This window comes from Ochotona princeps, chromosome 19 (assembly GCF_030435755.1).
Source record: "Ochotona princeps isolate mOchPri1 chromosome 19, mOchPri1.hap1, whole genome shotgun sequence".
Lineage (NCBI taxonomy): Eukaryota > Metazoa > Chordata > Mammalia > Lagomorpha > Ochotonidae > Ochotona > Ochotona princeps.
In genome coordinates, this window is record NC_080850.1 from 39453916 (window position 1) to 39467460 (window position 13545).

The 13545-nt window shown below is 46.6% G+C and overlaps 1 protein-coding gene across 1 annotated transcript in view; it reads left to right on the forward strand.

The window, feature by feature from the left end:
- The window catches only part of FBN2 (fibrillin 2), a 189810-nt gene that overhangs the window by 157952 nt on the left and 18313 nt on the right, over positions 1-13545 (forward strand). The window contains exons 48-55 of the mRNA XM_058677557.1: positions 425-544; positions 3774-3899; positions 4519-4671; positions 5453-5518; positions 5825-5950; positions 6826-6945; positions 7891-8013; positions 8355-8486. Coding sequence (XP_058533540.1) covers positions 425-544; positions 3774-3899; positions 4519-4671; positions 5453-5518; positions 5825-5950; positions 6826-6945; positions 7891-8013; positions 8355-8486 — 966 coding nt within the window. The remainder of the gene's footprint in view (positions 1-424; positions 545-3773; positions 3900-4518; positions 4672-5452; positions 5519-5824; positions 5951-6825; positions 6946-7890; positions 8014-8354; positions 8487-13545) is intronic.

Here is a 13545-nt window from a genome sequence, read left to right on the forward strand (position 1 = left end):
GCGTGGGACGGTCTGGATGGTGGTTGGTTTTGTAGAGCACTGATGTCAGACGCCTCCCCCACTTCTAAACCCGTTCACGTTTCTTTGGATCCTTGGATCCTGTGGCCAAGATAAGCTGTGATGGGAAGTTTCACTGTAAGCTAGAAGGCAGCAGTTGGGACAGTCTCATAGGCAGTGTTTTCATTGGGGACAGAGCTCGAGGCCATCAAGGGCCCAATAAAAATACACAGAACAAGTCAAGAAAATGAACCACTTACCAAGTAATATGCAAGATGTCGGAAGGTTCTCTTGGGGGATCCCTGCCCACATGGGCCAACAGATCAGAGGGTCCAACTTGAATCTGCATTCATTTCATGTAACAGATAGATATGTCTGTGGGACACTGACGTATTAAAAGTCTTCCATCTCATCTTTCTCCCTAAAGATACTAATGAATGCATCGCCCTCCCTGGCTCATGTTCTCCTGGGACCTGTCAGAATTTGGAGGGCTCCTTCCGGTGCATCTGCCCCCCAGGATATGAAGTCAAAAGCGAGAACTGCATTGGTAAGACCAGGCATGTGCCCTGAAGCCCGTGTATACTAAAGAAAGACCCTCGGGGGTGCACCATGTCATGGCCGCTGCCAGTTGCTAACCCACAGTGCTGACAGATAGCCACCTGCATCTGCTTCACGGAATGAAAATGATTTCTAGAAATGATTCTTCGGGGAGTGTGGGGAGGGGTGGCAGTAACCACAGGACGTGGCACTTCGGTGAACAGAAATCTGAGGCCAGTCAGAGAACACGAGCCTGCTCTAATCTTTTTCTCTGCATATCAGCAGAGACTTTGCCAAATTGAAGGAATATCCACAAAGCTCCTCATTGCCACACCCCATTCTAACCCAGCTGTTAAGGTGCCAAGGGTCCGCGACAGGAGAAGCAGATAATCCTGGCTGTGCCGTGGAGAGTTTTCTTTGCCTTGGGAAGGCCTCACGTCACACAGAAAATGGGAATCCTCTTATCACAGGAGCTGTTTTCTGCTGACGCCCCTCCAGCACAAGAGAGCCTGGCCAGCACATGCATAGCGGGTCCCACGCTCGCCTGGTGGATGCGGTGAAGGCCCATCTCTGTACAGTTCACATGATCTCACTTTGACATAGATGGATTTTTATAGCTTGTAGAAATTCAGAAGCACCCACATCATATCATGAAATGATTGCTAAGAAATTTTTCTTTTTTGCCTTTGGATAATCCAACTTTTTTTTTCAATTCTTTTACCCTTGGCAAGATTCTACCTAAAGATAGAGTCTACTATTCACATTCAAGGAGGTTATGTAAACAGAGCTGAAGAAAACTACTTTATAGGATTAAATTTTTCTTCATATTTTAGAGCGGGGAATGCCTGGCCCGTGGACCATGTAAGTCTCGCAGAATCACTCTGCACCTACCAAAGCAACCACAAGTAGGACTGAAATTAAGTAATCCTATAGCAAGCTAAGTTTTAGATTGATCATTTTGTGTGGTCTGCAAATGTATTGTAAATATCCCAGTGGCCCTGGGGCAGAATGAAAGAGTCTCCACTCTTGTTTCTAAGAAAGTTTCTAAGATATTCTGACTTGGCATTGTAAGGTTCACTAAGTTTTTTGCTGTTGTTGTTTTGTGTTTTCTTTTTTAATACTGTGGTCCTCTTAGTGAGAAAATTCTTGGGAAGTTGAAGGGACCTTCTTTCTTCCTTTCTCCCTTGTCATGTTTAATCTCGGTTCATTATTGTCTCCATGAGTTGCCTACCTATAGAGCGGTAAAAGCCGCTGCATAGGAGCCCCGCATGGGAATGCTCATTCATGGGCTTCTATGTAGCGGGCCTGCTTGGCTATCCTCTCTCTCTGAAAGGAGCTACATTTTTGGTTTGGTTACTTTGTCCTAGATTTTTTAAAAGAAAGAAATCTTTTTTTTCCTAATCCATTGTTTGCTGCTCCACTTTCCTCGCTTCTGAAATACTGGCTTTTAAGTAACTAACCTGCTGTAAGAATATTTGCCTGACTGGTGTCATTTGTACCAGTTTTTGAGACAAAAGCCTTCCGAACATGATCGTAGATGCACTCACACCCACACACACACACACAACGTCTGTTCCCATATTCGGTGCTCATCACAGTAAACCTTTACTGCCTTTCTAGGTAATAGAAATGCAAAAACACAATCTTTGCCTTCTGAGTTAGTACCTCGTAGGAGAGGCATGTTATGTGAGTACAGCTGTTTTGCAAAAACAACCTTGTAGCATGGTGTAAGAAACACGATGCCGTCAGCACGCTCAGGATAGGGGATCACAATAGCAGAAGGTGTGTAATTCCCGCAGCAGTGAGAGGGTGGCCAGCCAAGCAGGCTCATCACAAAGGGTTGGTGACATGCAGGTCACTCCTTAGTGAAGGATAAGAATTTGCTGATCATAAAAAAAGAAAGGGATTGGAAGAGGGTATTTTCAAAATGATTCAGCATGAACCTATTAAGAGGATTAAAACTTTTGGCTTCAAAGACTGAGTGTGGTCCTGCACTGTGAAATTCTTGCGGGGGTTGGTTTTTAAAAGGCATAGGCTGCAACTCTTCTATCACCATCCTATAGATACAAATAGAGAACTCATTGTGTGCCAGACAGCACTGCGCAGGACCTAAAGGTGCAACAGCCAACCAGACAGACACATAGTGGCTTCAGGCTGGGACTGAAATTGTGTGCTATTGATTCCTTTAACTAAAACAACCCTGTAAGTAAGCAGTCTTGTGGGAAATGGCCAAAGATCCCTGGGGAGGAAGCCTTGTTTATTTTAAGGAACCATCCTTGGAACATAAACACAGACTTTTGACAGATCATCAGATCTGTGTTGGAAAGGCAGTTCCAGAGTTGGCATGGAAAAAACGAACGAACCTGCAGAGGTCAGCAGAGAGCCTGATGGTGACGGGGGTCGGGGGCGGGAGGGCAGTGGTGGTGCATTGGGAAGTGCAGAGGTAGAATGGCAGGCCACATGCTGGTCACAAAAGAGTCAAGGTGACTTCCGGATCCATGTTACTGAAGCAGGAAGCAGGGAGGGGACAGGGAGTAGCCATGTTGAGACACACATGTGAGGTGTGGCCTGGCCTGTGACAGGCAGGCAGCAAGGAGTGGAACGTGTTGTCCACATTGAGGTACACATGTGAGACAAGCCTATGAGACATGGACTGACCCGCATCAGACAGACAGCAGGAATGGGGTCAGCTGGTGGGGCCTGTTGGCCATGTTGAGACACGCATATGAGACATGGACTGGCCCCCATCAGACAGGCAGCAGGAATGGGGTCAGCTGGTGGAGCCTGTTGGCCATGTTGAGACACGCATATGAGTCATGGACTGGCCCCCGTCAGACAGGCAGCAGGACATGTGAAGCACTTTAGCAAGTTTGTGGCAGTTGTGATTATATAATGGATTGATTCTGGTGCGACTGCATGGTGAAATCTATGCCTATAGTTTTCATAACTCGCATGAGCCATGGATTGTGCGGACCCCCCTGGTCCACACATGCTAAGGGTTAACACTCAGGGAGCTAGAGGTAGACCTGGGATTTTTCAACAAGACTGGTTGAAACCCTTGACTTTTGGAGCACTAGTGGCTTGGTTTTAAACAATACGTTAGCTAGGTATACAATGTAATTTTTTATTTTGTGTGAGTTCATCCCACAAGTGGGAGACCGTTAGTTACAACGTACACATTGTGATGCTGAGAAGTTTGATTCTGTTTAATGAAACCAACTGATTGATCTGTTCTACAGATATCAATGAATGTGATGAAGATCCCAACATCTGTCTGTTTGGATCCTGCACCAATACCCCTGGTGGCTTCCAGTGCATCTGTCCCCCTGGTTTCGTGTTGTCTGATAACGGACGAAGGTGCTTTGGTAAGCTCTGTAGGCCTGCTCCGTCATGAGTCACCGTTAGTGACCTCACATGAGAAACCAAGCCTGCTGCTGGTGACTGTCGTGGCAAAGGGCTTGTGTGTGCTAACTATCACCCGGATGTTGAAAGCACAGATCTCAGAAGCATATGCAGTGGACAGTTGTTTCTGTGTTTTCTTAGAATTTTGTACTAAAAGAAAGATTGTCACCCTCGATTGCCATTTTTACTTGTTCTCATCATAGTTTTTCTATGCGTATTGGTGTCTGAATTGCTTCCAATGTAATTTTAATTTATCAGACTGGTTTTGTTCGGTTATAAAGGAGCAGTGTGAAAAGTATTCTGTGTGGAACTCGTTTTGACATTGAGCAGGATTCCTCAGATTTCCTAAGTACATTATAAAAATATTTTAAACACTCTGAATAATTGAGTAAACTGTTACAGACAGGTCAATTTAAATTGCCAAATGAAATTAGCCTTGAGGACTTGCAGACCTGCCTTTTAACGGCTGATCTAATGTGCGCGATGTCTCCTGCCGTTGCAGCAGGTTCGGACAGGAACAGAGTTACATACTCTGTCTGGATGACCAGTAACGAGCTCTGTGACGTTTGCTTTCTTGACTAGATACTCGCCAGAGCTTCTGCTTCACGAATTTTGAAAATGGAAAGTGTTCAGTGCCCAAAGCTTTCAACACCACGAAAGCAAAATGCTGCTGCAGTAAGATGCCAGGAGAAGGCTGGGGTGACCCCTGTGAGCTGTGCCCCAAGGACGACGAAGGTAAGAGTAGCAGCGGAGATCACCACCTTGCACCTGCTTGGGAATGCTGGCCAGGGTCGCTTGGACAGTGTGTGTGGTTTGGGCATATGTAGAGGGTGTACATCCTGTGATGTACATCCTGAGTGTTCAGTGAGCAGCCCAGCTTCAGGGAGTTCTTCCCAAGGCTTTGGAGGGCAGCACGTATGGGCACAGACAGAGTTACCCTCAGGTTCCATCTTGTTTGCCTCCACAGTTATTTTTACTTGCTTTTGAGTGAAAGAATGTGAGCCAGACAGGCAGGAGACCTTGCAAGATAAGAGAAGCCATAGTACTCAGTCTCCCACATACGTGTCCCACTTATACCACAGGCTGTGGCCCTCAGAAGGTTGCAGAGAGGGCGGAGAATTTGACTGCACCGTGGCTGCTCACAGCGCCCCAGGTGTCTTGTCTGCAACCCTGAATTGAAGGGCAGTCCCCAGCAGGCTCCATCCAGCTCTGTTAGGGTGCCTGTTGTATACAGTGGGCAGAGCAGTGCCTAGCTGCTCTTCGTGAAACTAGCCAAAGAACCAGGAGGCCATGGTGGGCAGCCCTTGGAAAGGCAAGCTCAGGTGATCAACTCTAAGATCACCTGAAAAGCAACATTCTGAGTTGCTTTTTTTCCAGTCAGTCAGGAACCTAAAAGACTCATGCTAAAGACAGTTTTACAGAGAAAAAAAAATAGCTCAGTACAATTCTGTAGGGTCTTCGGTTCTTAGGCCCTTGAGTCTGCTTGATAATGGGGAATGTGTGTTTTTCTCTATAGTTGCATTCCAGGATTTGTGTCCATATGGCCATGGAACTGTCCCTAGTCTTCATGACACACGTGAAGGTATGCTTCAATGTATTTTATTCCTTTGTTTTTATTTTATACCAGTAAGGGGTTTACAGTTACTTTATAAAGCATGCTAATTTTATCATTACATGATACATTATGTTTAACATACATGGGAAATGTTTGCACATCATATGAATTATATATCATAATACAATATCATAATATATGAAATACAGTCATGTCTTTCTTTGACCCAAAAACTCATGTGCATACATCATGGACTTTAGTGTGTATTGAGCAGCCGCACGGTCTCAGCGTGTCCTTTTCCACGAGGTGGCTCAGGGCAGTTCTGTGTTGCAGATGTCAACGAGTGTGTTGAGAGCCCAGGCATCTGTTCCAATGGTCAGTGTATCAACACCGACGGCTCTTTTCGCTGTGAGTGTCCCATGGGCTACAACCTGGATTACACTGGAGTACGCTGCGTGGGTGAGTGTTGGCTCCATGATGCACGATTTTAAAGTCATGTTTTACTTCTCATACTCACTGGGTGGTGGTGGAATTTACTCAGGTGGAGCAAGTAGCTAGTAACACCCTTTCCTCTTTTTGTTTTGTTTACATAGATTTGTTTTATTTATTTGAAAGGCAGAGTTACAGAGAGAGGGAGCGACATAGAGGAGGAGAAGTCCTCCTGCCACTGGTTGACTCCTCAAATGGTTGCAATGTCTGGGGCTGGCCCAAGCCTAAGCCAGGAGCCAGAAGTTCCTTCTAGAACTCCCACTTGGGCGCAGGAACACAAGCACTTGGACCATCCTCCACTACCTTCCCAGCACATTGATAGGGAACTGGACCGCAAGTGGAGCAGCCAGGACTTGAACAGGCACCCGTATGGGAGTCTGGTGCTGCAGGAGTAGCTGAGCCTGCTATGCCACAGAGCCACAGTACTAGCCCAGTAATACCCCTTTCACCTGTTCTGTATTTTCTAGTCACATTTGGTTTGTGTGAAGATGGGGAAAGTTGTTCAACTTGTGTTTGGAACCAAGTATGCAAACACTAATATGTCTGGAGACTTAGAACTGCCAAAACCTCTAACCAGGAGGCAGCTGCTTTTCCCTTTACAACTTCCTGCGCCTGGTCTTTGGCATTGGCGGGCTTCGGGATAACGCTCGCTATTCACAGGTCAGAGCTTCACCCAACGACCTGTCAGGTGAAGGCCAGCCAACTCGCAACCTGGAATGCAGGGGTCCTGTGAGCCCTGCACAAACCCTGGGCGAGTGTCAGGGCCTTTGCAAGACTTCAGGGCAAGTTCCAGGCACACCACAGTTTCCCCCTACTTTGTGGCACTCTTTGTTTTTCTTCTTCAGATACTGATGAGTGTTCCATCGGCAATCCATGTGGAAATGGGACATGCACCAATGCGGTTGGGAGTTTTGAATGCAATTGCAACGAAGGCTTTGAGCCAGGACCCATGATGAATTGTGAAGGCAAGTGGTCCTTATCTTGAGCATTGCTTATTCCTGATATGTGAAGTGTTTTTCCAACACTGTCAGTTTGTGTTTATATTGTCCTGATATTCCACGGATCATAATATTCCTCGTGGGCATTTCTTTGCATGCCAGTGAGTGCATGAGCTCTCTCTGGATCGCTCGGCGCCTGAGGCATGTCAGGGTTGGCATCTGCTGTGTGTCTTCTCCCTTGAGATGAGGACACATTTTCCTGGCTCTTCAGTGTGCTGGTTAGTTTCAGATTTGTACAGTGTGAATGATAACATTCTGGAATCAATTATACTACTCTGGAGAGTGTTGGTGCCTTTGTCCTAGCAGACAAAACAGCAGACTGTCAGGCCTGTGCAGGGCAGTGGCTCAAATTCCAAATGTGTTCCTTAAACCTTAGGCTGGCTTCCTTGTTTTGTTCCCCACCCCACCCCCATAGAAACACATACGCACCCGCACACGCACACATTGTTTGGTCAGCAGCTGGACATGAGTGTGTCTCTTTTCCTGGCCCTCTCCCTTCCAACAGACTTGCTATCACAAATCAATCAATCACTCTCTCTCTCTCTCTTTCTCTCTCCTTCCCCCTTTCTCCCTCCCTCGCTCTCCCTCGCTCGCTCTCTCTCTCTTTCCTTCCCTCCCCCCTTCCTTCTTTGTTCTCTTAGAATCTCAGAAGTTTCTATTGGAGACTTAGTTGCCAGGTGCTGTCACTGCCAGGACAGAGGTCCTCAGAGGGATAATCATGGGGTTATTACAAGTTTCCACTCACCACTAGAACTCTTTGGTAGTTTCTGTACTTGCCACATGTGGTTTGTTGCAGGATGAGCCTAGGAAGTGCCCTTAGTGTATTGCTTGCAGTATGACTGCCTTGACGCTTATCTGAACAAATAATTAGAACTCCAGACTGAGCGTGTGCCTGTCTGTTTCTTTGGACAGATATCAACGAATGTGCCCAGAATCCGCTGCTCTGTGCTTTCCGCTGCATGAACACCTTTGGGTCCTATGAATGCACTTGCCCCATTGGCTATGCCCTCAGGGAAGACCAAAAAATGTGCAAAGGTAAGGCCACAGGCAGGGGAGTGCCTGTGGAATATATTGTTTGATAGTTCCCAAGCAGCTGCTTGTAGATCTTTTCAGAAATGTACATGACAGCATTTTTTGCTGATGAAAGCAGTCCCCTGGAGCTGCGGAGCACCCTGTTGTCACAGTCCTTTCCCTGAGCCTGCTGCCATTGGAACCCATAAAACTGCCCTGCCCCCGGATGCTGCTGACAGTTAGAAAAGATGGGGCTTTGCTCCTTCGTCACACATGTGAAGACCCAGGAGACCAAAACAGAGACTGAAAGGTACCCAATACAGCCTGCCCTGGAAGGTGTTCTGGTTTTGTTCTTTCCCTTGTAGATTTGGATGAGTGTGCAGAAGGGCTGCATGACTGCGAGTCACGGGGCATGATGTGCAAGAACCTGATCGGCACCTTCATGTGCATCTGTCCGCCAGGGATGGCGCGCAGGCCGGACGGCGAAGGCTGTGTTGGTGAGTCCCCCTGGGAAGTGTCGGCTCGCAGGGGCGGGTATGCCATCCCAGACTCTCATACCTGCAGACTCCCTACCTTCCCAGCTGCACTGTAGCCCCCTGCCTTCTGCCCTAGGGACCATTCCGATGTAATCACATCTGGATAACGCAGAGGAGTTTGTACCTACTTCAAAATGTGTCCCCTTTGTTTCTTATAATCCTGTGGCCTGTACATCGAAAACATGGAATCTGGCAGCCCTGCCCTTGAAATAAATCACCTTGCAGGATATGAGCAAGGTGCAGGGCCCTCAGAGAAGCTGGCTGTCTTTGTGACTTTGGCCATGCCTGTTGTGGTCCACACCAAAGCCTCAGGGCATGGGCCACCATGTTCCTTCTGGAGGACGATGCCTCCTCCTCCTTTGGCAGTGAACCTGCTGCTCCCTTCCTCACCTCCAGTGCCTGGGAAAATGCAGTGTTTTTAGAAAAGCACCTAAAAGTCACTAGTCTTGTCTTATTTGGGGGTACAAGGATGAAGATGCTAGAGAGAAGAACAAGTGTTCTTAGAAATGGCTGTTAGAGATTGCCTGCATATTAGGACATGGCAAGAAGTCTCAGCGAGGGGGTCTTTTGCAGAGATGTTGTAAACTGGATTGTGGTGATGGCTGCGCAGCCCTATAATTTACTGAAATCCGTTGAATTGTATACCAACAACATATAGGAACTTGGTGGCATGCCCATTAGACCTCGAGAAAGCTATTTACCACAAAAAGGCAAAAGCCACAGGATAAGAAATACGCGATTGTTCACCGCAGTGCTCTTTACAGTAACAGAGGAGAGTGGGTAGAAGCCATGTGAATCCTCGTCACGGGGGCATGGGTGGGTAAGTTTAGAGCAGTTTAGAACAGCAGCGTTTCTCTGTGTGCACTGAGGTAGAAACGACTCTAGGCTTACACAGAACAGGTGCTGGGTCATAGTTTAAAGAAAAGCGTAATACTGTCTATTCTCCGTAGTTGCATATGTAAGCAAACGAGTGTATACATGGGAAAGGGTTTACAAAATGAATCTGAATTTGTGGGAGCAGTTACCTTCTGGAAAGAGTGAGATTAGAAGGAAATGATCTGAGAGTGATTTTAACTTAAACTCCCAGTTTTCTCCAAACATGTAGTCACCTGCTAAATGGTGATTGATTTCATAGTTTCTTTTCATTGCATAGCTTGTCCTAAGTATTTCATTCAGAGCTCTGTGACTTGCTCAAGTTAAACAAGGACCTGCAGGGGGGACTTCAAGTCAGTGCTTCTTTGAAAACACTGTTCTTCCAAGGCTCGTCTCCCCAGAAGATGAACCAAGACTCTCAAGTCAGAAGACATGTTCCTCAAATTCTGGCAGGGGTGCAATGCTAGCACATGAGGAGGGAAGGCGAGGGGGTGTTGCTCACCATGCTGTCTGCATACTATGCAGGAAGCTTGTTGCTGATGCCTGAGTGTGTGTTCTGACTTCATCCAGCAGAAACACTCAGGGAAACTTTTCATGCTCGGAGTGTTTTAGTCTTGCTGGTAGGTGGGCTGCAAAGCTGCGTGTTACCCCGCCCTTACTCTTCTGCCTGTGTTTCCTGGGGAGACGGGGATGTGTCGTGTTTGGATGAAGACCCCAGGCTGCCAGCTCTGAATCTGCATGTAGGAGCCAGGTGGCTTGTGATGTAAATCCCTGTGCCTTCAGTTCACCTCAACATGAAACTGAAGTCTGTCTAGTGGAGGGAGGAAGGCTGGGGAAGGGAGTGTCTGTTCCCGCTGTGATGGTTTGTGATCCTGTGACCTTGCAGGGCAGCACAGTACACTTGGAATTTCTTCCTTGGTAGCAGAGAGCAGTTCTTAAACTTTTCTGACCCCACAGGCTTTTCTTTATACCATTATTGACACTGAAACTTCGCACAGCTTTGTCGGATCATCAGAGCCTTTTGTGGAACAGTTGAGTTTTTAGCAGACAATATTTTTTTTTTACAATACAAATTCTGTTTTTTCAAAAACCAGCCAAAGTACTGTGATAAACAAAACAAGTGTTTGCAAAAGTTGGGCTGACTGTCTGACATTCCCTGTACCAGCAGTATCAGGGGAACACTTAAATGACAGACTGACAGAATCATGACTCGTTATAAAGGACTATACTGTTGTAATAATGTGGGAAAAGCAGTCGAAGGTGGAAAGGTTGGGCTGAGAGCTGAAGCCACACAAAAAAAATAATCAGCACTGCTGAGTCATTGGATTGGAATACAGCAGTTCACCAAAGTCAGGTGTAGCAGACACTAAAAAGTATTCCAGGCCAGGGACTTAAAAGCTACATAGGAAATCTAAAATTATAAACTTTATCTCGGCTATGCAATGTATTATTCCCCAGGAAGTATTTTAAAATAAATAAGTGAATGGAACTATCTAATAAACAAACATTTTACTGTAATCGTGGAGTCTTGATGGAAATGGCAGCGGAGTACTTCCTGGGATTCGTTAATATTTTAAAATGTAATTGGGGGAGGGTAGGAAGGACAGTCTCATTTTTAAGATGGTAGAATACGTTTTTCTTTATTTTACCCCCAAACCTCTAAGGGATGAGGGATGGAGAGTAGTACACTATCCTAATGTCGCCAGAACAAACTTTGAAGAGGATCTTTGAGATTGTACACAATTTCAGACAAAGCCACAGGAAGACATTCAGGGGCACATCCTGATACTGCACTGCTCATCCTACGATCTTAAATCACAAGTCGAAGGACACAGGTGGAGTGTTGCGTTGTGGACCACCTGGTCTCTCGGACAGGGAAACCACTGTTGGTAAAGCAGGAGGAAGAGGGGAGGAAGTCACCCTGAGAGAAGAGAATTGCAGGATTTCGCGTAGAGCCACACCACTCTCCTGCACGACCCGAAAGCCCAGTGTAACGCTTGTGGGCAGACAGCATGACAGACCTGGGGACAAGCATGGGTTCAAACAGGGAAATGCCAAGGTGAGCACCCGAGACTAGTTACACTATTTTTCAGCAACAAGATGAGACCAGAGGAAAACACTAGAAGGTGGATAATCATCCAAGTTCTGCAACTAATGTCCTGGAGTGAAGGAAGAAAGGAAAATGAAACTCTTTTTTTAGTACCTCAGGAAAGAGAAGAAGTTTAAATAGTAATTTATAAGTGATGTCATCAAAAGCCCAACTGGAAAAGAAGATTGAAAATGAGCATACAGGATGGATCTTTGGAAAAGAAAAAGCGTGCCCAAGGAATTAAAGTCACCTAAGAGATAATAAAAAGTACAAGTGACTGAAAGCAGTCAGAAATGTGGATATAGATGTGATCAGTGAGAAGACCTCACTGTGTACGTAAGTGAAGGCCCCAAGAAGAGGAAGCTCGGATGAGATAGTGCCAAGGCGATTAAGATGCCCGGGTCTCCTGTCAGGGTGCTTGGGTTCAGTCCAGTTCCTGATTCAGGCTTCCTGATGTTAGAATGGAAGAACACAGCTAATGGCATGAGCTGTTGGATCCCCACCACCCACACGGGGAAACTAGATCGAGTTCCTGGTCCGACGTGTTGTGGGCATCTGGAGAGTAAACCAACAGATAAAAGCGCTTGTATTTCTTTCTCTCTCACTCACTGTCTGTGTGTGTTGTGTGTTCATGTGTGTCTCAGAAAGAAAAGAAAGGTAAACAGAAAATTCTAGTCATTTGATAACTTACAGAAGAATTGTTTGCAGAAAATGTAGAAGTTGCGGTCCTCTGAAAACCTGCAGTAGACGAGTTATTTTCTGATTTCCTGAGTACATACGCCTGCTGTGTTTGTGGTGCTGGCAAAGCAGAAGGGTGTTGCCTCCACTCAGGTTGTCTCTCTATGCTCAGGAAGATGAGCAGGTGTCACAGCCAGGGAGCAAGGAGATGCGACCATTTCCAACAGTGGCGGGTCCTTTTCAGAGAAGATTTCATGATTGCCTGGGAGTTAGACAGCATTGTCAGGGAAGGCGTTTCTGCTGAGGGGACACTTGAACTGAGACCTAGAAGTAAGATGCAAAGACATTCCCTGGGGTAGAAGTGAAGATGGTGTAGGTGGAAGTGGTGCAGCAGAGCTGCAGGCAGGGAACCCCAAAAGGGGACAGAGGCGTTGCCAGCCACTGTGAAGAGCTTGGTTTTGTGCGGAAAGCTTCCCTGGCATAGTGATACCAGGCGCTGGCCCAGGAGGTGTGGACTAGGAATATGCAAAACAGCATTTCTTGTCTACAACTCGTGGGATCTAGAATGGGTTAGCTTCACCACGTGCCTGAAATTCCTCACTTAAAAACCACCAGGAATGGTGAAAGCCTTGACTCCGTGGGATTTGGGAAGGATTAATGCATGTAACCACATTGAAAAGGTGCTTAGAACATAATGAAATGTCAGTGTTGTATTGGTTGTTACTGCCTAATTTGCATTTCTGTGATCTCAGGCTGCCTTACAAATAACACACTTGAAGGAAGTAAGAGCAGAAGCAAGGGTTCCATGTGGGTCTGTTTTAATCATCCAGATTAGAGAAGAAAGCTGCTGTTAGGGCCATGCTAATGTGAAAAGGAGTTAAGCGGGAAGGGTGAGAATAGACACTGAAGGGCCTGGTGTGCTAGCCTAGCGGCCAAAATCCTCACCTTGCACATGCCGGGATCCCATATAGGGCACTGGTGCTAATCCCGTGTCGATGCGAAGTCAGGAGCTGGGAGCTTTTTCTAGGTCTCCCATGCAAGTGCAGAGTCCCAAGGACTTGAACCCTCCTTCTCTGTCCTCCCGCTGTAAGCAGGGAGGGGGCTTGCAAGTGGAGCAGCTGGGACGCGACCTGGCACCCATATGAGATGCTGCCATTGAAGGTGGAGGATTAGCTTACCAGCCCCAGAAATAATTGTTATTGCAAAAAGTCGAGTTTGTGCAGGGGAGGGAGTACAGAAGAATAAAAGTTCTGCTGGATCTTGCCAAGTGTTGAATGTGCAGTTCTGAGCTTTCCACTAAGAGCATCAAGTGGACATTAAGTAGCCAGAGATACATGCCGGCTAATACGGGATACTGTAAGAAAAAGAGAGGTCATGGAT